The 26,219-nt window shown below is 38.1% G+C and overlaps 1 protein-coding gene across 1 annotated transcript in view; it reads right to left on the reverse strand.

Annotated features, from left to right (window-relative positions):
- Window positions 1–12,553: 12,553 nt before the first annotated feature.
- LOC129409452 (neuroblast differentiation-associated protein AHNAK) overlaps window positions 12,554–26,219 on the reverse strand; it is a 34,000-nt gene continuing 20,334 nt past the window's right edge. Inside the window, exons 3-7 of the mRNA XM_055155575.1 lie at window positions 26,100–26,207; window positions 25,609–25,716; window positions 25,376–25,529; window positions 24,461–24,621; window positions 12,554–23,394 (exon numbers count right to left, since the gene is read on the reverse strand). Of these exons, the coding sequence (XP_055011550.1) occupies window positions 12,733–23,394; window positions 24,461–24,621; window positions 25,376–25,529; window positions 25,609–25,716; window positions 26,100–26,207 (11,193 nt within the window). The 3' untranslated portion in view covers window positions 12,554–12,732. The remainder of the gene's footprint in view (window positions 23,395–24,460; window positions 24,622–25,375; window positions 25,530–25,608; window positions 25,717–26,099; window positions 26,208–26,219) is intronic.

The raw sequence follows: 26,219 nt of genomic DNA on the forward strand, positions 1-26,219 counted from the left end.
TCTAAAGTTACAGTGAGTGTGATGAAGTGACGCGTGAACAGGAGGATTTGGATGCAGATGCTCTGGTGCTGCTGTCTCTCCCTGGATGAATAATAATAACTCTTTATTACAGAGTGATTATATCTCATCGAGGTTATCCATGTGTGAAGTGTCTGTCTCAGAGCCCCACTGCTGCTGCTGCGAATACAAACGCTCCAAAACACTCACGCTCAGCAAATGGCTGCCTGCTTTAGTCCTGCTTTAGTCCTGCTTTAGTCCTGCTTTAGTCCTCCTTTAGTCCTGATTTAGTCCTGATTTAGTCCTGCTTTAGTCCTGCTTTAGTCCTGCTTTAGTCCTGCTTTAGTCCTGATTTAGTCCTGCTTTAGTCCTGCTTTAGTGCTGCTTTAGTCCTGCTTTAGTCCTGCTTAGTAGTCCTGATTTAGTCCTGCTTTAGTCCTTTAGTCCTGCTTTAGTCCTTTTAGTCCTGCTTTAGTCCTGCTTTAGTCCTGCTTTAGTCCTGCTTTAGTCCTGATTTAGTCCTGATTTAGTCCTGCTTTAGTGCTGCTTTAGTCCTGCTTTAGTCCAGATTTAGTTCTGCTTTAGTCCTGATTTAGTCCTGATTTAGTCCTGATTTAGTCCTGCTTTAGTCCTTTAGTCCAGATTTAGTTCTTTAGTCCTGATTTAGTCCTGCTTTAGTCCTGCTTTAGTGCTGCTTTAGTCCTGCTTTAGTCCAGATTTAGTTCTGCTTTAGTCCTGATTTAGTCCTGATTTAGTCCTGATTTAGTTCTGCTTTAGTCCTGCTTTAGTCCTGCTTTAGTCCTGCTTTAGTCCAGATTTAGTTCTGCTTTAGTCCTCTTTTAGTCCTGGTTTAGTCCTCCTTTAGTCCTGCTTTAGTTCTGCTTTAGTCCTGGTTTAGTTCTGCTTGGTACTGGTTTATCCCAGATTTGGTCCTGTTTAGTTCTGAGCAGGACCTACTTTGGTCCTGATTTGGTCTAATTTAGTCCTGCTTGGTACTGGTTTAGTCCTGGTTTGGTCCTGATTTAGTCCTGGTTTTATCCTAGTTTAGTCCTGATGTAGACTTTGTTGTGGGATGTCGTGTCATAGCCTTTTAGTCGTTTATCCGATTAATTGCTCAATAGAGTAAGGTTTTATTTGTTAAGAGTTCTTTTATGGGAAGTGACTGTATGTTTTATTCATGCACAAGAGACGGGAGACACACGACATGAGCCGAGTGCTGCTCGTTTTAGACCAACAATGCACAGAGCGAGTGTTTAGCCAGAGTTCATATTGACGCTTATAAGACGATGATCATAAAAACACTCTTTAGACCAGGGCCTAAATCATATTTTTTGCTGCAGATTTAATCCTTCCAGAAGAGCAATTTTAGTACATTTGTCCTCGGCTGTTTTTTTCTTCATAATTTTTCTACTGAAACTCCTCTTTTTACCCCCTAATGAAGTGTTACACGTTCTTTTTTTCTGCTGCTGTAGTTGTGTTGTGTGATATGACTGTAATAAAAGCTATAGAACCAGAAATACAAAAAAAAAACAAAAACAAAAAAACCAGAAACTAAAATTCACACTCTCACAGCAAATGTATACATGTATAAACAAGTTTTTCGACATTAAAAAATGCTTAATTTAGGGCCTTAGCTACAAAAGTGCAAAGTCTGTAAGTAAAAATCAAAATATCTATTGCCTCAAAACAAAAAAAGTGTAATGGTCCCATGACTTGACTAGTGCAGGTCATGGAAACAGCTCATGTCAGGTCCAGGGCACAGAGCCACATCACTTCCTGCATTTATTACAGTTTATTACATTTTGGATTTGGACATTTGGACTGAAATAAACATGAAAATAAAAGTAGCAAGGGATGCACATTTACACAGACCAAGATGTGTAATTTACTGTTTATTTGAGAAATATCTGCACTTAGAGCGACTTCTTCAATTGTTACGAACACAGACGCTCAGAGCATCGACCATATTTCCAGGTATTGTATACAGTGCTGTTGAGCTGGAAGGGTCAAATAATTCTACCATTATAACCTCAATAACATCACAATATTTTATGATACACATGTAAACTGATGGCTCCAGGCCTTGTTAAAGCTATGGTGCTCTGTCAAAACTGTCAAATGCATGAATCCATTCAAGTGATCACTGCTCTTTGACCCTGTGGTGCTCAGTGACAAAGTTTGGACCCCCACTGCGTTAGACAATAGTGTAGAATAAACGTGATTTTCAACATTACAAGATCATTCTAACGCGATCCAGGAAAGGTTCATTTCTGTCCTGTCAATGGGACTTTTTAAATATTGACACCTGGGTCCGGTAAAGTGGTAATGGAGGGAAACAGGGGCAGATTTTTGACATTCAAATGTCTCTTATTCAGAAACTAGAGGGACTATTGAAATAAGTAAAGTATCAGAATGTAGGAAAGAGTTACACTCCAACAGGGTCAAGTTAAACCTGTGATATTCTTTCAAGTTGTTGACAAAAAATTTAAAAACTCATGTTGGTAACGGAGGGAATGAAATATGCAGCACTTTTTGGACAATAAATCCAAACAGTGATAACTCTTGGTTCTCACTTCCATATCCTTAACAAACTGGTTTGAATATTTGCTTCATATAGTTTTCTACCATATGGTACAAGATTAGGTTGAAAAACCTCTCACATTTTGAGTCATGAGATTTTTTATTAAGAAAGGTCATGGTAACGGAGGGAAAAGTAACGGAGGGAAAATTGTTCAAGCAAGTAGAAGGTGCAGGATTTTAAATAATTTGTTGCTTTTTTCTTCTGAATACTTTAATATTACTTCAAAATGAAAGGAAACTATTTCTATAAAATATGTCAGTTTCATAAACTAGAGTACATATGTATCTGTTCAATACATTTTTATATCAGATGCATTAACTTGAATTTTTGGCCTTGCTGTTTACTTCTGCTTGACCGGGCCCACCTGCTCAAATGAGTACCTAGTTTTAGTATTAGTATAGTTTTAGTAGTTGATCAGTAGCTGATTTGGATACTTTTGGCAACTCCATTACATAATATCTTTGCCTTTTGTCCCCACTTCTCTAAATCCCTGTTCATATTTTCACACCGTTCCTCTCAGCAGCTCCTCCTCCTTCATTTATCACGTTACTTTTTAAAAATTCAAAACGCAGAGCTCAGACTGTGCCTAAAAATGCCTCCGCTCTAACTGTCCATCAGCAGATTAATAACAGCGTCCACTGACACCAAAATCACCAGCCTCCTCAAGTCTTCGCACTGTTTTCCCACCAAAGCTGTCTCCAAGCATAATGCCACTCAGCACTTCAGACGCACTACTTCATACAACAGTCAAACCAAGAGCACTTTTTACTGCTAATCTGTCAGTACTGTAGAGCTGTGACTTAACTAATGATTATTTTAGTGCTCCAATAGTCAGTTTTTCAATTAGTGGATGGGTTAAACCATTTTTCTATTCATGTTTTTTATTTCAGATTCAGTCATATGCAACATTTTGTGTTGACTTTTCAATATATTTTGTTTTAAATACTAGTCCAGATGTACAACAACTCACCTTTATGTAGATAAGCCCGTGTTCGATCATCCTATCATCTCTGCACTGTTTCCTTATTATCTTGTATATGTGTATAATGTATTTATATTACAATATTTTTGACTTACTGTACACACATTTAGATATTTTAAGTCTTATTTGACCCCAGTGTCTTGTTATTTTTTATTGCTACTTATTAAGAAGTTTATTAATTATTTTTATAAGGATTATGTGTATTATATTATACTGTGATTATTTTCCTTTTGGATCAATTAAGTCTTTCTAACTCTAACTTTAAATCTAAATTGTTAATCACTATGGCAACAGCACTATATTGAAATACGTTGTTGTTGAAATATCATGGGTGTGTGACAGTTTACACAGAATATTTACTAATATAAAATATATTATTGAAGATTATGAAAAAACAAGAAACTACACAAAAAAGGAAAATCATAGACATATTTTAAAGGTTGAAATATAGCGACTAAAGGATTCAAAATATAGAAAATTTACGAACAAAGCATATTACCGAGGAATATTTTAAATTTGTTATTCTTTTGTTTTAATAATCCCACTGACTCTGTTCTGAAAGTTCTTTTGGCGTGTGTTTTAGAGTCTGTAGAGTCCAGAGCAGTGATTTTGAGCCAGTGCTGGGAACAGCGTGGCTTGAGGTTTTCCCAGGGGCGCCTTGTTAAAATTTGCAGTTTGTGTAAACAGACTCACACTTGGATTTCATTGTATAATTTACCACTGTGGATCATCCCGAGTGACTTCTGATCCAAAAACAATTCAAAACAGTGACTGTTAACCGGACACAGACACATTTTCTATGTTACATACCACAATGTTTTTTTCTTTTTTAAAAGGTGAGATTTGAGAGGTGAGATTCATTTTAATAGATGGTGTACTGCGGAAACGTTTCAACCACAAAAGTGTCCTGTGACTTAAAAAGGCTGAAAAACACAGGTCCAGATAAAGACTACAGTTATCAAAATGAGATTGCAATTACTTGAATTGTTAAATCATGACTATTCTGGTTAATAGTTGAAGCCTATAATACTAGATACAGAAATCCTGTCCTAGCTGCTGCCAAGTGTTCATTGTGAGCTATAACGCTCTGAATGTGCATTTCACAAATATTCACAATTTGCATAAAAGCAATTGTCCAAATGAGGCCATAATTCAGAGTGTCCTCCCAGAGCTCTATCTTGATGTCTGCATTTGAAAAGCTGTGCCTTATCAGCATTATAAAATGCTCTTTCTGTGAAGTATTTTTGCATGGTTCTATTGGCTTTGGTTAGAAATGACTGATTACTGTATTTTTCAGACGGATTTTCGGATGGATTTTTCAGCGCACTTAAACTCCTTAAATTTTCTCAAAAATCTACAGTGCTCCTTATAATCCAGTGCACCTTATGTATTAATTCTGGTTGTGTTTACTGACCTCAAACTGATTTTATGTGATACACAGCACTCAAAAATCTGTCAAAATGTTTAAGTATGACTTTGGTAAACTACGAAACCGCACCACTTGATGGATTGTCGGAGCATTACAGCTGCTGTAGTCAGGAGGCTCGAGGAGTTGTGTCCTTTAGTCCGACAGAAGCTGAACTGCATCAGTGCAGAAAGGAGCGAGCTGTTTTTTCAGAGCTTATAGTTTATGCAAATGAGCCATGTGGTTTTAAGTTTAATTTCTGTAAAACGTAAAAAAAAAAAAAAAAAAATGATCAAAGCTGCATTAAACACACATTACTCAATGTATATTTGAGTCGTCCTTGTAGGAAATAAAAAACAAACTTAAATGATCCGCCCACATTCACGTTCATAATCCACATTTACCAAGACAGGGAGACAACACCGGGGGAGTTACTGCTGATGGATGGTGGACGCCTGGCTAAGGATCAGTCTCAAGTGACGTCTGTTTGTTTCTCCTAATGCGTCTTATACTCCGGTGCAATTTATGTATGAAAACAGACAAGACAATTGAAAAATAGAGAAATAGTTGATTAGAATACCAATACTGTAAATTCCAGCACTGGAGATATCTCCAAAATGATAAAAAAGGCGGTGAAAAGTCAATGTTATAAAAGATCACAATGATGAACAATGAACTTGAAGCTTTTGGACTTTTTGATGCATTTGTTATGGGACTGAATTGGTCCATTTTGGTAAAAAATGATGACAGGGTTGAGGCTTGAGAAAATAGTGCCAATAAAAGTAGATTTAGTCCAACTCTCCACCATTAGTTACAAGACACTTATTCCAAATGATGTCTGTGTTTGCAAAACAGGCACTGAGACTTCTATTGCACTTGTGTCTGCTCTGTAGTTTTAATTTGAGCATTTTAAATTGAAATAGGCTCTATTCATGCTTACGTCACAAACCAGGAAGACGTTTGGAAAGATGCAATGATAACTTGGAGTGTAGTTCCCGACACTGGGCTCACCGACCGACTGTGATCAAACCCACTGAGCTGGCTCTTCGTATGGAGATGGAGAGCTGCACATCTTTTTTTTTCCATTTGTACCAAAATATCTACAAGACAATGTCGAATCCTAAATGAGAAAGGAAACAACTATAACATGGTTAAAAGCTCTGAAAAGTTGATTTTGCATAATAGGTCTGCTTTAACTTTACTGATTGAAAGGTGCACTATGTAACTTTTCTGGTGGGGGACTGTCACCTGCTGCATTGAGATGTTATATGTTTGTCTGGAATATTCCACAGTATGGTATTAAATGTATCTATCTCTGTGTAAGTTTTCAATATATCAATCCTGTAATTCAGTGTTCATATTAGTAAATGTTACACCATACTGTGAAACATTCTAGGCAAAGCAAAGACATCTCCATAGAAACAAGCATGTGGAGGACCGCTCCAACAGAACCGTTACATAAGGCACTCTGGTGGACCAGTCCATGCCCTTCACTCCTTACACTTTATTTTTATTTTTAGCATTTATTTTGACAAAAATGCTATTGTTGCTGAGTTTGTTTATCCGTCCGTCTCCCACTTGGATCTGGGATATGACGTCATGTCCACGCTTCAACCATTTTATTATGTTTAGTGTGTCAGACTTGGAGAAAAACATGGACGCCACCGGAAAGCTGTTGTTGTTTAGCATTGACCGACTATCAGGTTCCAAAATAAGTCTGTGCTTCAACTCCACAACCTCGAGGAAGACCAGACCCACAGGCTGTTATACAAACACAGTAAAGTACTGCAGTAATACAGACGCAGTAAAGTACTGCAGTAATACAGACGCAGTAAAGTACTGCAGTAATAGAGACGCAGTAAAGTACTGCAGTAATACAGACGCAGTAAAATACTGCAGTAATACAGACGCAGTAAAGTACTGCAGTAATACAGACGCAGTAAAGTACTGCAGTAATACAGACGCAGTAAAGTACTGCAGTAATACAGACGCAGTAAGGTACTGCAGTAATACAGACGCAGTAAGGTACTGCAGTAATACAGACGCAGTAAAGTACTGCAGTAATACAGACGCAGTAAAGTACTGCAATAATACAGACGCATTAAAGTACTGCAGTAATACAGGTGACTGAAAATGTCATTTAAACCACCAAAATCCAAACACAACACAAACTGTCTTGGATTCTATCTTGGAATCCTTGCTCGGTCTCTTCCGAGTTCTGAGTTTCGCTGTCCGAGGAAAAGAGGCGTGTCCGAGGAAAAGGGGCGTGTCAGTGTATGTCTCTAGGCAACATCCTTGGACCTCCGAGTCGGATGGATAAATGAACGCATCATCACTTTACTTTATCCATGGGCTTCAGAATATATGAAATCAAGACTTGCCACTTAACAATTTAACAAAATATTCCATCCTCCAAATGTTGCATATAATAGGAAGCCTAGACCCATGAGTAGAAGCAGTATAAAAACCCATATTGTACAATGTTAGCCTGTTTGTTTTCATATTATATTGTTTCATATTAACCCATTTTCATCACAATTTTGCTCCCAAAGCTGCTCCACCGCCCCCTCAGCACCAGCCTCCCCAAACAAATCTCCAAACTATTTTCAAAACAATCATTTTACAGCCTTATATAGCCTCCGCCTCACTCCCCCTTCCCTACTTCACTACTTTTAGCTTTAACATTTCACTATTCTTGCTCCACTTCTGAGTCTAGTACCGTTTGTCATGCCCTATATTGCTTTCCCTGGCCTATTTTTAAAACCCACTTCTGGTTTTTTGGAGGTAAAAGCTTGAAAAACAGATGTATAATTCATAAATGTCAACTATAACTGTGCAGGAACAACAGGTAGCCAGGTAATAGATGACATGGCAGCGTGAGACAGCCTTGTAATACTCCTACACACTCTGGACTTTCAATGCTTTCTCTGCCCACAGACCCACACACTATTTAAAATACATTAGATCTCCTATAAGTGCTGCTTTAGTTTGGAGCTGCAAATTTTATTACTGTTCTAATCTGTGTGACCTCAAACATTATAATACTCTACGTTCTGATCTCTCTTCTAATGTGTCCTCATCAAAAACTCAACCAGACTTGTGTTTTGTTTCATTCACACATAATTAACACACAAATCCTGCATTTTTAGATTGAGTTCTTCACTCAAACTGGAAACAAGGTTTCACGTTGTGATGTCATATGGTGGTAATACAGGATGTGCTCCACTGTGTTTTTAAACTCCATACACCTTCACTGGAGTCATTTGGATAATTTCAGCTCTGGAATTGCCAATCTCGACTGAACTAAAGGTTAAAGGAGCTGTTCACGTGAAAACTACCACTTCATAACATCACAAGGTGGAGCAGAGCATTTTGAGCTTGAGTTTTGGAGATGCAGGATTACTTTAATGTGTGTGAGTCAATTTTGCAAACATTTTGCATCATGTAGGAACTTTAAAATGTAAAAGTTTGATTCAGCATTGTATTTCAGTTTAGTTTTTGTTAATTTTATATGATTTTGTCAAAATGTATATGCAACAAAAATATTTGAATTTCACTTTTAACTTTTTATTCTAGCAAACAAATTCTAAAATTGTATAAGTTTTATAAATTGCATATATATGGATAGGATATTCTGTGTTTTGTTTCACACATTGTCAAAAGCATTGAAAATAAGATACTAAACTGATATTGAAACTAGATACTCATTTGAGCAGGTATCAATAAAAGTCCCATTCACAGGACAGAAACGAACCTTGTATCACAGCAAGTACATGTACAAGTACAAGTACAAGCACCACATGGGAATAGAAAAGAAAGTACTACAATGTTGAATAGCACACTCTATTGTCTAAAGATTGTTTTTTATTATCATTGTGGTATTGAGGTGGTATGGATATTGAGTATCAAATCTAGTCCTTAGTATCAAAATCCAGTTTGATGGAATTTATATTCATATCAAGAGGTTTAGAACTGAAATTCAATCTAAGTTTTGTAAAATGTAAAATCATCAGCCAACTAAGACATGCCTAACTCTTTCTTTACAAAATATCAAGATATATATGTAACTTTGGCTTTGTATTTCTTTCCGTTCTTGTTGCATAATATTGGTTCTTGCACTATATTTTAATCTGGTATTATTGTCAGGATGTTGCATGCTTTTAATGTTTCAAATACTATAATCTAATCCTATAATCCCTGTTGTACTACTTTGCTTAGCAACAGTTTTACAGTCACAGAGTGCGCACATATAAAAAAATGAATTTTTGAGTAAAATTGGTTTGCATTGTCTGTAATCTTATTCAATTTCTGTTGTTCATTGTATAAAAACTGAAGGCAATAAAATGGTTTCCTTTTCAAAATTACTGCAATGAAAGGAAAAATTAGGCTGAAAGCAATAGTAGACTATTTTCTACTAACTCTAGTCTATTTGAAAATACTGAAATCCCACAACAGTGAACAAAACCCTTTTTCATTTGCTGCACAGAAAGAGAAAAAAAATACTAATTCAAAAAATCCCGCATCTTTCCATATTTCAATTTCAAATTTCAATTTCTCATATCTCATATTATTCGATTTTAAGAATAGTCTAGCTTTGGAGAGCCCCTGACCGCATGGAAACTGTGATAATATGCACTCGTTTTTGCGTAAAACATCATTTTTCTTACTTGTTCAAAAATAGTTTAACCCAAATTTCTAGAGTTTAGGGTGAATGTAAAAGGCAATTTCTAAGCCTTTGTCAACTTTTTTTGTATGCATTCATTACAAAAATTCGCCTAAAATTTTGCATAATCCACAAAATTACATCTTGGTGGTGTTTTTTCAGCGCAAAAGCTCCGTACCTGTCCAGCTCGTCAGATCAGGCGGTGAAAGGTGTCCGTCTCCGGCTTCTTCATCACAAACTCCGCTGATCTAGATGGAAAAGGTGGGAGTCCCGGCGCCTCTGCTGCTGCCTGCTCTGCTCCTGTGGGCGAGAGTGAACCAGGCGGCGGGGCACGGAGCGACAAGAGCCCGGAGAAGAGAGAGAGGAGCCCGGAGAAGAGAGAGAGGAGCTGGGGAAAGTGAGAAGTGGCTGTCGCTCACACCGGGGAAGTGTTCTGCGTCTGCGCAATGGAGCCGGTAGGCGCGCTAATACTTGAAGATATCTACTTTTTGCCTTGGTTTTCGTTAAAAATTCTAAAATAAATCCTAGTCAACTGTTATTTAATGTGCATATTGCTAAAACACGTACATATAAAGCGATAATATGCAAGTATAGTGTTGTGGAAACCTGAAATATTAAAGAAATGTGTTCAAAGCTTTTCAATGTAGCCACGTCCTTTAGCCAAACTATCGTAATGTTAAATCTGTGTTAGCCTACTTTTTTATCCACATGCTTCGTCGTGAACAAAACAACTAAGTAACATGTTTTTTAAAGTAAATTGTACGTTAAATTGTAGATATATTCGATTTTTAGGATGTTCTAGGAATAAAAAGTGCAATGAGTCAATTTCGTCAATCAGAAAGGGATTAAAAAGTTGCAAAGCTAAACCAAGAATCCAAAGGATTAAACAGCAAACTGCATATGTTATTTAAAGGGTTGTAAGTAATTTAGTGCAGAATACTTGACACTTTAGATAACGAGTGACAAGTTCTGTAGTTATTATGAAGTTTTGTCTCCCTCTAGTGTGCGAAATCTACCTCTTTATTTTTTACGTTTTGGAGTGAAGCCATCATGAGTGAAACCTACTGTTTTACCCGGGACAGACCCAGTTTTGAGCCCTGTGTCCCCTGTCCCAGCGGATTTATCCAAAACCAGTGATTTGTCCCAGTTTTATACAAGAAATGTCCCTGGTGTCCCTATTTTGGACAAATCTGATTCCTGCCAAGAGTAAAGAGAGACATAAACTGTCATTTGTTTAGGTAAAATACAGAAAAGCTGATTAAAAATGACCAAAACACAAAGAAAATGTGACTATACTGACTCATATTAGTGCTGAGTGAAGAACAATTTTTCTTAATTATGCACTCGTTTTACAATTTTATTACCAATTACTAAAAAGTAGTGATGTCTCAGTTTTTTATTTTGAAAATCTGATCACCCTAGTCAAACCATATTTTCATTTTACTAGGCTGTAAATGTTTCTTCAACCAACGTCGCCTAATAAGTATTTGTTATGGTAAAATATTTTTCCGTAAAGGGAAGAATGTCTTAAAAGATGAACAGCCAGGTAACATTTCACACTTGAAACTTGAAATATACACACGTCACATTGCTGGATTGTTAGTTTTAATGTATCGTAGCCATCGTTAGAATCATATTTTGATAAGATTGATCTAAATTTGGAAATCATTTGAATACTCTTGGATTTATTAGGAAAAGAAGTCATTCAACTATGTGCCAAAAGCAACACAGCATGTTTACTACAGTAACAGCAAATTCACAGAACACAACTGTCTTACATGAATATTTATTTATAGTATATTTCAGCAAACACATTCTTTAAAGCTCAAAGTCAGAATAGAAACAGTAGCTGTAATTAAATAAAACTACAAAGCTCATTAAAAGCTATTTACACATTTCCACTTTATACATCGCTGACAAAGGTGACCATACAATCATATAGTTTAGTGTAGCACAGTAGTTTCTAAGCAAAATATTAAAAATATAGTTGCAGCATTGCATTTGTAGCTTAGCCTTGCTATTATTACTTTACAGTTTCACCACATCTTTAGCTATATAAGTCTAATATAGTTTTTGTGACAGACAGTGAAAGAGTTACTGCTATTTGACATTACCATTGTAAACATTATTTGGAATGTTACTAACTTTTTTGTTTTTGTTACAGTTGTGAACAGCCTCTTTGAAGACTCACATTCAGGTAAGTGTCAATATTTGAAATTACAATTGTCATATAGGACCAAATGAAAATAAAAAATGCATTTCTTTCAGATGAATAATTAGCTGATTGTAAGGAAGGATTGTCTACATTTATACTCTATGCTGATTATATAAAAACGTCCACTTACAAACTCACAGTGTATCAATAATATGACATTTTAAGGAATAGAAGTGTCTAAGGGCGAGTCTCATGTAAGGTGGGACTCTGAGACAAAGACTAAATAAAGCAACATTATGAGGAATCTGAGGTTGATAACTGATTGTATTCGTTTTACATTTGTTCCATATACATTCTTAATCGTCCCCAACATGGTGTGAACTACACCAACACAGGAATTATTTATTGCACTAAAATAATGTTTGCATAGCCATAATGCTGTAGATAACATTGCAATATATTAATATGATCTGTATTTTTGTGTTTTTGCTCAAGTTTCTGGTGACAACATTTAATCAACAATAAGCAAAGTACATGGCTTTTTTCTCAAGCAAATATGTTGGTAAAGCCCTGACATAATTAGCAAGGACACAAGCTTATTAACAGTTTAAATACACTTTTAATAGGAACAATATCTAAGGATTTTTACAGTTTAGACATCAAATTTTTATTTTTACCAACTGTTCTCATCCCAAGGCATAAAGAATCTTTTTTCAACTCATGAAGCTACAAGAGAGCATTTGGAGGGACGAGGCAAGAGGTAGGTGCAAATATAGATTTTAAAACTTAAATGTTGAAATCAAATTAGGGACACAGTTTCCCTGGAACTAAAACAATTGGCCTATTCATGTTTATAACTACAAAGACATGACAATAATTTTGCTTGGGATGACAAAATAAGAGTGGAATTTATAACACAGTGAATTCTTATTTTGAAGAATAACTGATTTTACTTCTCAGCTTCATCAAAGAATCTCATTTTATCAGTGTGAACAGAGTCTTTTAACTGCTTTATTGAAGTAGCTGTCTCATCAGAGATTGGCTCTGTAGTTTTAACCACACGAGTAATCTGCTTTGTGATGACGACTTCTTTGCTGGAGGATTCCCTGACCACACGGCTCTCCATGAATGAGCTCTGGCTGCTTCGAGAGTCAGTGACAGTCCATGACCCGAGACCGGAAACGCCCTCAGCAGACTGGACGTGGATGGACGTTAACATCTTGGCCTGCTGGGAACCTGGAGTGGCTTGTATATTTGATGAGATTATGTGGATTTTTCCAGATTCCAGTTTGACTGTATCTTCAGATGACGAGGACTGTCCTGATGATAAAATTGTAACTTTCTCAGGTAAGTTGGGCTCCACTGAAACCACCTCTGTTTTGGTTGTGGACATGACTACATTTGAGTGTGATTCTCCCATCAGTGCAGCAGTGTCAGGATCAGAATATTTAACTGTTACTTTTGTTGGGGATGATAAAGAAAAGCCAGTAGTTTCACTGGTCATTGTTGAGCTAATGTCAGCAAAAGCTTCAGACGACTGGATGGAACACGTTGGGCTTAACTCCTCATTGCCTGTTAAATCTGGACTCTTTTTGTCTTCCTTTACTCTCTCTGTTGGTGAAGATAATCCAAATGTGGGAAATTTAAACCACCCCGTTCTCTCAGGACTCTTAGTAGCCTCTTGCTTTGTTTCCATTTTGATTACTTCTTGTTCCTTTTGGGCTTCAACATTTTCCGGATTTGTAACATCAAATTCCACATCTATATTTTTTAGAATTTCTCCAATTGATGTTAGGGATTTCTTTGGTGATTTACTTTCTTCCTTTGAATCCTTCTCCAGTTGATCCTCATCAATTTTAGAATCAACTGGGGTATTTTCATCTTCAGGTGCAGCTTTAGAAAAACTGAGCCTTGGCATTTTAAATGAGGGTAACTTGAATTTACTTGGAGAGCCTTGAGTCTCAGCCTGTGGAGCTTCAGGATCAGGTGTTGATGCTTTAGTTACATCAGTTTTGAATTCCATACCTTCTGATTTCACTTCTATCGATGGACTCCCTGCTGTGATGACAACAGTGCCGCCTTCTTTAGTCATTTTTATTGTCTCCTCTGTGTCTTTACTTATGCTACTTGATTCGTCATTCACTGTTGTTGTAATTCCTATTTTTGGCATTTTGAAAACAGGCATTTTAAACTTTAGGGGTGATCCTCCTCCAATCTCTTTGGATTTAGCATCATTTTCTGGAGAGTTTACTTCTACAGTCACATCTTTAGGTTCTTTTATTTTCACTTCTCCTTCTGCAAGTGAAACTTCAAGGGCTACAGCATTTTCAGGTACTATTGGCTCTTTAGAAGATGACTTGGAAAAGGAGAACTTCGGTAGTGAGAACTTCGCTTTTATCTCAGGCTCAGCTGCTGGGGAATCTTCTGCAGAAACTGAAGGCGCTTTGACTTCAAGCTCTGGAGCAGCCTCTGTAGTCAAGTCAGGTTCAACACTGAAATCTGCTTCATCAGTTACATTTACTGCTGGCTTAGAAAATGAAAATTTTGGAAATGACCAGGAAGCACCTTTTTGTTTAGCATCTAATGAAACGTCTTCTGTCTCAGGGAGTGTGGTCTCAACCTTGGCGTCTGGGGAGGTTATGCCAGTATCTTTTTTTGACAAACTCAAATCAGTTTCAGGCCCTTTTACTTTGGGCATAGAAATACCAAAACTAAACTTAGATCCTGTGTGTTCTTTTTTACTCTCAACATCTGTGGTAGTTTTAGCTGTAGTTTCCGCACCCGGCCCATCCTTTTCTGCATCAGAAGCTTCCACGCTTAAACCAAGTTTGGGTAATTTTAAAGTTGGCATTTTAAATTTTGTTGGTGATTCTTCTACCTTTAATGGGGCTTTAGTTTCAGGAACATCTGCCTTGGCTTCTTTCTTTGAAATGCTCACATCAATTTCAGGTCCTTTGACTTTTGGCATAGAAATGCCAAATTTGGGCATTTTAAACTTGCTTCCTTGAGCATCTACTTCACCTTCTATCTTTTGATCTACATCTGATTGTTTGACCTCCACTGTTACTGCTGGAGAAGACACCTCCACTTCAGGTAGACTTGCATCAGCTTCAGATTCTATACTGGGTTGTTTTGCAAATGAGATTTTGGGTAATGAAAATCTTGGTTTCTTTATTTTTAAATCAATCTCAGAAGTTGGTTCTCCTTCCACAGTGACAGTGATGGATTTTTTACCCTCTGGGGACTGCACCTCATGTTTGGCCTCAATTTCAGAGGCTGCCACACTTGGCTTTGAAAATGATATTCTTGGCAAAGACCAACTGGCCTTGGACTCCTCTTTTGCCTCTGGCTTTTCACTTTCTACGTCTTTCTTTGAAACATTTACATCAACCTTTATGCCTGTGTCCACGTCAGGAACCTCTCCGTCGATTTGCGCCGTAGCTCCAAATTTGGGAAGTTTAAATGTTGGCATCTTAAACTTGGAGGGTGAGACTTCTACATTACTTTCATCCATTCCAGATACTTTGATATCCACTTTAGCTGGGCTTTCTTTAATTTCAACATCTGGAAGCTGCATGTCCTTCTTTTCTAGGGAGACATCAGTACCTGAGGTTGAGAAACCTAGACTTGGAAGCTTAAACTTGCTTCTCTTCACCTCAGGCTCTGACACTTTTATATCCACAGATGAGCTATCAGTTTGAACTGTCAGAACCTCTTCAGGAATATCAGTTTTAATGTCTGCTCCATCTGCAGAAACACTTGTGGTCAATCCAAACTTTGGCATTCTGAAACTGGGCATCTTCAGTTTTGATGGGGAATCATCTGTATGTTTTGATTCAACTTGTATCTCTGGACCTTTTATTTCTCCTTTAACAGAAGTTCCCTTTAGTTCAACACCTGGTAGTTTACCCTCCACTTTTGTTTCTGGTAAAGTCACATCTACATCTTTCTTTGATAAACTTAGATCAACTTCAGGTCCTGACATCTTTGGCATAGAGATTCCAAACTTAGGAAATTTAAATCTACTTCCTTGTCCATCAACTTGAGCTTCAACTTCAGGAGATTTTACATCTATTTCTGCTTTCACTTCAACATTTTCCTCTACTGGTATATTAACTTCTGGAACACTTATATCAACCTCTGGAGCTGCCACACTTTGTTTGGAGAAGGAAAATCTAGGAAGTGTGAATCTCGACTTTTTTAATTTAGCATCCATCTCCAAACCAGATGGTTGTTCTATCACCACTTCACCTGAGGGAATTTTAACCTCAGTCTCAGGTAAACTGATTTCTAATTTAACATCAGGTATATCAGCAGCCACATCTGCTCCATCAACCTTAATTTCAGTTTCTGGTATGGAAGCTCCAAATTTTGGAAATTTAAATGTGGGCATCTTTAGTTTTGATGGTGATCCCTCTTTTGTCTTAGTCTCTACTTTTATCTCTGGTGCTTTGATTTCTGCTTCAATTGAAGGTACTTTCATTTCAACATCAGGAACCTTGGTCTCCAACTTAGCTTCTGGTAGAGTCACTTCTCCATCTTTCTTTGATAAGCTCAGATCTATTTCAGGTGCCGACATCTTTGGCATCGAGATTCCAAACTTGGGTAGTTTGAATTTACCTCCTTGTCCATCAGTTTGAACATCAAGTTCTGGGGCTTTTACGTCCATCTCTCCTTTCATTTCCACTTTTCCTTCTGGTTGTGAAATATTCACTCCTGGAGCACTGATATCAACCTCTGGAGCTGGCACACTTTGTTTGGAAAAGGAAAAGCGAGGCATTGAGAATCTTGGCTTCTTAAATTTTGCATCTATTTCCAAACCAGATGGTTGTTCTATCACCACTTCACCTGAAGGAGCCTTAACCTCAACCTCTGGTAACTGTACTTCTGCTTTGACTTCAGGCAGGTCAGTGTCTACTTGTGGGAGTTCTGTAGCCACATCAGGTCCATCAACATGTATTTCAGCTTCAGGTATGGAAACTCCAAATTTAGGTAATTTAAAAGTGGGCATCTTAAGTTTTGATGGTGATCCTTCCTTTGTCTTAGTCTCTACTTTGATGTCAGGGGCGCTAACTGCTACCTCAATGGAAGGTGCTTTTACTTCAGTGTCAGGGACCGTGGCCTTCACCTTTGCTTCTGGTAGAGTCACCTCTGCATCTTTCTTTGACAAACTGAGATCAACTTCAGGTGCGGACATCTTTGGCATTGAGATTCCAAACTTGGGCAGTTTGAATTTACTTCCTTGACCATCAATTTGAACATCAACCTCTGGAGATTTCACATCTATGTCTCCTTTCACTTCCACTTTTCCTTCTGGTTGTGGAATATCCACTTCTGGAGCACTGATATCAACCTCTGGGACTGGCACACTCTGTTTGGAAAAGGAAAACCGAGGCAGTGAGAATCTTGGCTTCTTAAATTTAGCATCCATCTCCAAACCAGTTGGTTGCTCAATTTCCACCTCAACTGAAGGAGCTTTGACTTCAACCTCTGGTAGATGCACCTCTGCCTTAACCTCAGGTAAGTCAACATGTACCTGCCCAACATCAGTTCCATCTACTTTAATTTCAGTTTCTGGTATGGAAGCTCCAAATTTAGGTAATTTAAAAGTTGGCATCTTTAGTTTTGATGGTGATCCTTCCTTTGTTTTAGTCTCAATTTTAATTTCCGGAGCTTTGATTTCTGCTTCAATTGAAGGTGCTTTAACGTCAACATCAGGGAGTTTACCTTCAGCTTTGGCCTCTGGTAGAGTCACCTCTACATCTTTCTTCGATAAGCTCAGATCTATTTCAGGTGCAGACATCTTTGGCATCGAGATTCCAAACTTGGGTAGTTTGAATTTACTTCCGTGTCCATCAATTTGAACATCAACCTCTGGAGATTTCACATCTATGTCTCCTTTCACTTCCACTTTTCCTTCTGGTTGTGGAATATCCACTTCTGGAGCACTGATATCAACCTCTGGGGCTGGCACACTTTGTTTGGAAAAGGAAAACCGAGGCAGTGAGAATCTTGGCTTCTTAAATTTTGCATCCATCTCCAAACCAGATGGTTGCTCAATTTCCACCTCAACTGAAGGAGCTTTAACTTCAGCTTCTGGTACGTGAATCTCAGCTTTGACATCAGGTAGTTCAACATCTAACTGTGGCTCTGAAACGGTCGCATCTGCCTCTGGAATTGATACTCCAAATTTGGGAAATTTAAATGTGGGCATCTTTAGTTTTGATGGTGATCCTTCTTTTGTTTTAGTCTCAACTTTTATCTCTGGAGCTTTGATTTCTGCTTCAATTGAAGGTGCTTTCACTTCAACATCAGGGAGTTTACCTTCAACTTTGGCTTCTGGTAGAGTCACCTCTACATCTTTCTTTGACAAACTCAGATCAACTTCAGGTGCGGACATCTTTGGCATTGAGATTCCAAACTTCGGCAGTTTGAATTTACCTCCTTGTCCGTCTACTTCAACTGAAGGAGCTTTGACTTTAACTTCTGGTAGATTAATCTCTGCTTTAACATCAGGTTGATCGACATCTACCTTTGATATATCGATTCCATCAACCTTAATTTCAGCTTCTGGTATGGAAGCTCCAAATTTCGGAAATTTAAATGTGGGCATCTTTAGTTTTGATGGTGATCCTTCCTTTGACTTAGTTTCAACTTTTATCTCAGGAGCTTTGATTTCTGCTTCAATTGAAGGTGCTTTAACATCTATATCAGGGAGTTTACCTTCAACTTTGGCCTCTGGTAGAGTCACCTCTACATCTTTCTTCGATAAGCTCAGATCTATTTCAGGTGCCGACATCTTTGGCATCGAGATTCCAAACTTGGGTAGTTTGAATTTACCTCCTTGTCCATCAATTTGAACATCAACCTCTGGAGATTTCACATCTATGTCTCCTTTCACTTCCACTTTTCCTTCTGGTTGTGGAATATCCACTTCTGGAGCACTGATATCAACCTCTGGGGCTGGCACACTTTGTTTGGAAAAGGAAAACCGAGGCAGTGAGAATCTTGGCTTCTTAAATTTTGCATCCATCTCCAAACCAGATGGTTGCTCAATTTCCACCTCAGCTGAAGGAGCTTTGACTTCAACTTCTGGTACATGAATCTCAGCTTTGACATCAGGTAGTTCAACATCTAACTGTGGCCCTGAAATGGTCACATCTGCCTCTGGAATTGATACTCCAAATTTGGGAAATTTAAATGTGGGCATCTTTAGTTTTGATGGTGATCCTTCTTTTGTTTTAGTCTCAACTTTTATCTCTGGAGCTTTGATTTCTGCTTCAATTGAAGGTGATTTCACTTCAACATCAGGGAGTTTACCTTCAACTTTAGCTTCTGGTAGAGTCACTTCTACATCTTTCTTTGACAAGCTCAGATCTATTTCAGGTGCCGACATCTTTGGCATCGAGATTCCAAACTTTGGCAGTTTGAATTTACTTCCTTGACCATCAATTTGAACATCAAGTTCTGGGGATTTCACATCTATTTCTCCTTTCACTTCCACTTTTCCTTCTGGTTGTGGAATATCTACTTCTGGAGCACTGATATCAACCTCTGGAGCTGGCACACTTTGTTTGGAAAAGGAAAAGCGAGGCATTGAGAATCTTGGCTTCTTAAATTTTGCATCTATCTCTAAACCTGATGGTTGTTCTATCAACACTTCACCTGAGGGGGCTTTGACTTCAGCTTCTGGTAGAGTTACTTCTGTACTGACTTTAGGCAGATCAATATCAGCCTGTGGAACTGAAACTGTCAGATCACCCCCTTCTATTTTGATCTCAGAATCTTTTTCTTCAATTGAACCTCCGAACTTTGGTAATTTGAATGTAGGCATTTTGAATTTTAAAGGAGAACCTTTAGTACTAACTTCTACTTCTGGGGCTTTCACGTCAGCCTTTCCAGATATATCAGGAAAATCAACCTCAACCTTGGCATCTGGTAGGGTCACATCTATATCCTTTTTTGAAAGATCAGCTTCTGGTGCTTTCACTTTTGGCACTGAGAATCCCAAACTTGGCATTTTAAATTTGGATGGCGAGTCTTCTGTGACTGACACATCAATTTTTGGTGCTTTAATTTTTATTTTACCAGACGGTGGTTTTACGTCAACAGTAGGCTTCTCAACTTCAATCTTTGCTTCATAGATTTTAACATCTGCCTTACTTTCAAGACTTACATCCACTTTTGGGACCTCAGGAACCTTGATATCTGCTTTTATTTCTGGTGATTTTACATCTTTCTTCGGAAGACTGACATCAATTTCTGGTCCTTTAACTTTTGGCATTTTAATTCCAAACTTTGGTAACTTGAACTTTCCACCTTGTCCTTCAATATCAACATCCATTTCTGGCGATCTCACCTCCACATCAACTTTTGGAGCTTTTGGCTGTTCAACTTCTATTTTTGCTTCTGGTAATGCTACATCAATCTCTTTCTTTTGTAAACTTAAATCAATTTCTGGTCCTTTCACTTTTGGTATGGAGACAGTAAACCTCGGAATTTTAAACTTGCTACTTTGTCCTTCAACTTCTGCATTTTCTTCTGGTGATTTGACTTCAGGTTTTTTAATATCCAACTTGGCTTCAAATGGCTTTATTTCAACACCTGTTTTTTCTATTTCAATTTTAGCCTTTGGAACATCAACTTTACCAACAGTGATGTCAACTTTAGGTACCTTCACTTCTGCTTTAATATCTGCTGGTTCTTTATGTTCCTTTGATAGGTTAAAGTCAATTTCAGGTCCTTTTACTTTAGGCATAGATATTCCAAACTTTGGCATTTTAAACTTGCCCGCTTTTGCATCTGCTTCCCCTACATTTACAGATAAAGAAGGGTCAACATAATCAATTTCAGCCTCAGCTTTCAGTTTTACATCACCTATTTCTGGTGTTGATATGTCAACCTTGGCGGACGAATCCTTAAGTTTAAGATCTGGCACTTTAATGTCAGCTTTGACTTCAGGAAGAGTTGTTTCAACATCCTTCTTTGAGAGATTTAAGTCAATTTCAGGCCCTTTCATTTTTGGCATTGTGATTCCTAGTTTTGGCATTTTAAACTTGCCTCCTCGCCCATCAACTTCACCTTCAGTTTTTACCTCAATCTTTTTCTCTGGGCTTGAAACATCTATCTTTGGTTCATCAGCTGTTGGTAGTGCCATGTCTTTCTTTGACAAACTTATATCAATTTCAGGTCCTTTTACTTTGGGCATTTTAACACCAAGCTTTGGCATTTTAAACTTGCCTCCTTCAATATCAACTTCAATAGATGGAGCTTTCACATCTACCTTTTGTTCTGGGATTGACAGCTTTACTTCTCCAACAGCTGCATCAACTGCAGGTATTTCTGGCAGTTCTACCTTGGCCTTAACATCTGGTAGATTGACATCGACATCATTTGAAACACTCACATCCATCTCTGGGCCTTTCATTTTGGGCATTTTAAGACCAAGTTTTGGGAGTTTAAATTTCCCTCCTTGAGCTTCTAGGTCACCTGCAGGCTTTGTCACATCAACCTCAATTTTTCCCTCAGGCAGAGTGACGTCAATGTCCTTCTTTGTCAGACTTACTTCAGGGCTTTTCAGTTTGATCCCAAATTTAGCCTCTTTGTCAGTTTCAATTTGGGGTGATTTGTATTCTAATTTAGGCTTGTCGACCGCCACATCTGGAAGAGACACATCTACAGTTCCACCAGTATCCACCCCTGAAGCCTTACCTCCTTTCACTTTGGGCACAGTGATTCCAACAGTTGGCATTTTAAATTTCTCACCTTTTTCTTGTTTTTCAGGCATTTTTATCTCTACCCCCCCAACACTTACTTCACCCTTAACACTTGGGACTTTAACCTCTTCACTCTCCAGCTTCAACTTAACATCAGTCTCTTTACTTGGGATCTCAAATTCAGCTTTGATAGGTGACGTTTTCACATCCGGCACTTTGACATCAATTTTATCTCCTGGCAGAAATATCGTTCTTTCCACATGTACCTTGTCATCCTTCTTCTTTGTCAAATCCATTTTCAAATCAGGCATCTTAATGTCTGGTTTTGAAATACTTAAATCAGGCATGGTCACTTTAGGTGTTTTTATCTTGATGTCAAAATTTTTTGACGTTTCCACCGATTCACTTGAAAATGTAATGGATTCCTTTTGCACCTTTTCAACCTCTATTGTTTGAGAAATGATTGCCTTTGTCGATACTACATCTTTGGAGTCCAGTTCGAGTTTCTTCACTCCCAGTTTAGTCTCTGATTCCATCTCACCTCCACTTACATCAACTTTGACAGCTGGTAGTTTGATTGTTTTTGACATTTCTGTGAAGACAGACTTTGATTCGTGTTTACCTTTAGTTGGCGTTTTGACTGATATTCTTTGGGCATTGGCGTCTATCACAGTAATTTCATCTGGGATTGGTACTCCAGACATGTCGACTTTTGGCAGTTTATACCCAGGCAACTTTGACACAGCTTCTTTGACACTGTCCACATCTATGGACAGCTGAACAGTTTCTGCTTGGAGTTCTGCATCAGAAATAGTCGCCAAAGGGGCTCTTGGTTCCTTGAAATCCTTTGTTATCTTTGAAGCATCCTCCATACCTGGAATTTCAATGTCTTCACGTTTTGGAAGTTCAGTGCCTTTTGAAAGCCTGTCATATGCATCATTTTTGTCCTTAGTCTTGCTTCCTTCAACACTCATATCTATTTTTATGATGTCTTCAGTTGCAATGTCAGTTAGACCAACTTTAGGCAGTTTGAATCCTGTCTTTGCTTGCTTTTCCTCTGTGCCTTTTCCTTTCTTGTCATTAGATTTGCATATAATCCCGACGTCAGAGATATCAATTTCAACTTTTGGAAGACGTAACTCCAACTGACCTGATTTACTCGAAGTCATTTTTGGGACTTCAGCATCCATAATGTTTTCTGTTGCACCGCTGGGAACTGCCTCTGTTTTCTCATTTTCCTTATCATCTGTTTTGTCCAAACTTGCTCCGAGAGTTTTTAACCTTTTAGGCGAAGACTTTGCTTTGTGTTTTTTATCTCTTCCTAGAATCTTCAGCTTTAGCTCAGAACGCTCTTTCTTCTTCTTCTTACCATCTGGGGACGCAGTGGCAGACGGAGTCTCTTGTTCCACCAATGCTTCTGTGATATCTGCAGTTTTCAATGTACTGTCTAAACAAACCAGTTCTGTTTTATGAGTTTCGGTTTCACTTTCCTCGACTTTTACATCGTCATCCTTTTTCAGCTCCTCTTCTGCATCTTGTGTTTCTCTTGACGGGCTTTCCAGGCATTCGGGTGAAATCATTTCCTCTGTTTGAATATTTTGCGCATCTGTGTCCTCGGATGAACTGATCCTCCCTCTCTTCAACCCAGGGAGTTTTATCTTATGCTTCTTCTTGCCCTTGAGAGCATCTTGAGTTTTTATCGGAGATTCTGTGTCACTTGTGGTTGGACTCAGCTCAAGTTTTCTTTGCTCATCGGCCTCTGATGAACTGTGTGACCTCGTAAACCGTGACTTTTTGCCTCTGCCCAGTGTTGGAAACTTAGGCCATGATATACGGGCGTCTCCTCTTCGTTTTTTCCCTGGTTCCCTCATCTCTGGTTGGTGTACTTCATCTTCCTATAGACAGAAACGTACAATGGGATTATTATCTTGAAATATTGCTTTCAGTTACGGGTGGGCAATATATAAAAAAGTTGTTAATATTGTGATCAGAATACTGAGGATTTTGTTTACAAATTAAAGCACTAAAAACTGCAGCAAAAACAGCTGAATAAAAATAAAATGAGCAGAAACATCTAGTATAAGCTCCCAAATAGCATCATATTTCTGCACTTTTCTGGTTGTATGATCTATTTACATTTTGTGCAGTAACTGACCCCCAGTCAGTGTTGCCAGATCGAGTTTAGTGATCTCTGTCCAATCACATTCAAAAACCCGTCCTCTTCAGCAAAAAAAACACCCAACAAATGTTTTGTCACCGAAAGCATGTAATCTTTAAATAAATGTATGTAATCCATTGTGACGTTTTTAAAAAACATTGAGAAACATTGAGAAAACAGTATTTTCATGTATCACAGAAAAAAAGTCATTTAGCCTAATATTTGATCAAATATGTTGTAATGTAATCTACTGGCTTTTCAAAGCATTGTCAGTATTAAGAAACCATGTTCTGTAAACCATTTGGTAAAATGTAGAACAGTGTTTTCATCACGCATAAAAATGAAAATCATCAATTGTCGGCTACAGCAAGAACAGCTGCAAACACAGAGCCTGAGACTCAGACGTCGAAGAACTGAATCTGTGCAACAGCTGAACACCAGGGAGGTCTGAACATAGTGGACGTCCGTTCATCTGTGCGATTGTGTTGATTGGTGTGAAAATAAAAAAAAGATCAAACTTGTTGAAAGTAGCCCAAATATTATCTGCGTACATAAGGCTCCCCCTCCCCACCGACAAAGTCAAAAGAAGCCCAACAGGGCAGGCACACGCCCAATCTGGCAACACTGTCTCCAACCAGAGCACATTTTAGCACATTCGTGATGCGTTGTTAAAGTATTACTTGAATATTGTGATCAATAATGCAAAAAAAAAAAAAAAGAGAGAGAGAGATACGATATGATATTTTTGTCAATATTGCCCACCCCTACTTTCAGTGAATATAAGAAGACACAAGAATAGTTACAGGGATGGCGTCTGAATCGATGGCTCCTTCGGTCTCACTGATTTCTGGTTTGCGTTTTAAGCAGAGTTTGACTTTGTAAGCCTGGGCATGCTCCAGAATTTGTATGGCATCTTCATACGGTATGTTGTCAAAATACACAGTGGCACTCAGCACCTGGTCACCTGCAAAAGCAAAAAAGAAACAGACACATTTGAATACACAGTTATTGTGTATTCAATACATTTAGGTGTGCAGTATTCATGGATTTCAGCTTTTTATAGTAGTGTTGTCACTAAGCAAAACAGAATGATGTGTGTTATATGTGTGTAATGGTCAGTGGTGCAGTAGTTTCATAGTGTCCGTGTGTGTACTAGTCTATGTGCTCTTCTGCTAGTTCTCATACAGCGCAACATCATTCTAAAGACATTCAGGAAAGGTTCATTTCTGTCCTGTCAATGTGATTTTTTTAGTATCAATATCTGCTCAAAAGAGTATCTAGTTTGAATACTAGTTTTAGTATTGATTAGTATCTGATTTTCAATATAACAACCCTAGTTATAGACACCATTTTGAGAACTTTACCATTCAAATGATAAAATATTTAGTTTAGATTTGTCAGGGGAGCGGTGTTCATTTTACATGACTGTAAAACCCACAGATAGGCAGTGCATTTGTAATACATTTATCTATTGTACAAAACAAACGTAAAAAAGAGAATCTTGACAAAATGCTGAAGGGATGCTTAAATTGATTCAAATAATTTGCATTTGTTTTCATCTAAAACAAAGGAAGAAAATGGTGTTCTTGTTTTCAAAGTTAAACTAAGCACTTCAAAAACAGTTTTTCCATAAATATGCAGATAATGTGACCCTCCGAAAGCACTCAGACACAAACAATCACACAACGTTTTGCTTTTATTTTTGTTACATAACTCACCTTCTTTGAGATGCAGATTTTTGGAAGCTGGTGACTCTGGTACTACTTCCTTAATAAAGATACCATCTTTGCCTCCTCCGCTGTACACCAGACCCTCTGCTCCTCCATCTTTGGCTGTTTTCACTATGACTCCTGCTTCAGGGCTGCTGGGGGCCTCCTGCAGTTACACACACACATCCTGCTGTCACCTTTAGCTGCTCTGTGGAGACGCGGAGCCCGGAGGAGTGTCTCACCTTCAGTTTGCTCATCTTCGGAGTCGAGCGTTTGTCAAAGATGGATCCCAGCCCAGACTTTTTCGCTTTCTTTCCACTTTTTCGATAAGGGTCATGCTCTGCTTCACACTAACAACAAGATAATCTCAATTGTTATTCGGCAAAAATTGAAATATGTAAATTACTTTTGCTATGTAGTGAAACTCAAAAAGGGGAGCTAAACAATAGAATACAAATGACTGTGTGTCCAGTTATAATATATCCTGTGCAAAAATACAATTTAAAGCGAGACACTGCAGGTGAATAGGGAAAAATTGGTCACATTATTTCTTGAATGTACATGTAACTTCATAGTGTGCACATGCAAAAAAAATCTTGTTAGTTTAGGTTACATTTATTTTTATTGTAGCAGGTGAATTCAGTAAAGTATGCTAAATAGATCTGCCAACATACTGTATACTTCAGTCAGTCCATTAGTACTTTCAGAATTTGTATGTGTTGTAATTCGCTACCTCTTTGTCACTGTCGTATTTGTCGGATTCAGGAAACTCTTCGACAGGGGACGATCCTTGTGGGCGTGGCCTCTCTCCCTCCGTGAACTGAGACGCCTCGTCACATATCTGCAACCACAA

Source organism: Boleophthalmus pectinirostris, unplaced genomic scaffold (assembly GCF_026225935.1).
Source record: "Boleophthalmus pectinirostris isolate CB_2022bp ecotype Guang Dong unplaced genomic scaffold, ASM2622593v1 HiC_scaffold_10, whole genome shotgun sequence".
NCBI classification, from domain to species: Eukaryota; Metazoa; Chordata; class Actinopteri; order Gobiiformes; family Gobiidae; genus Boleophthalmus; species Boleophthalmus pectinirostris.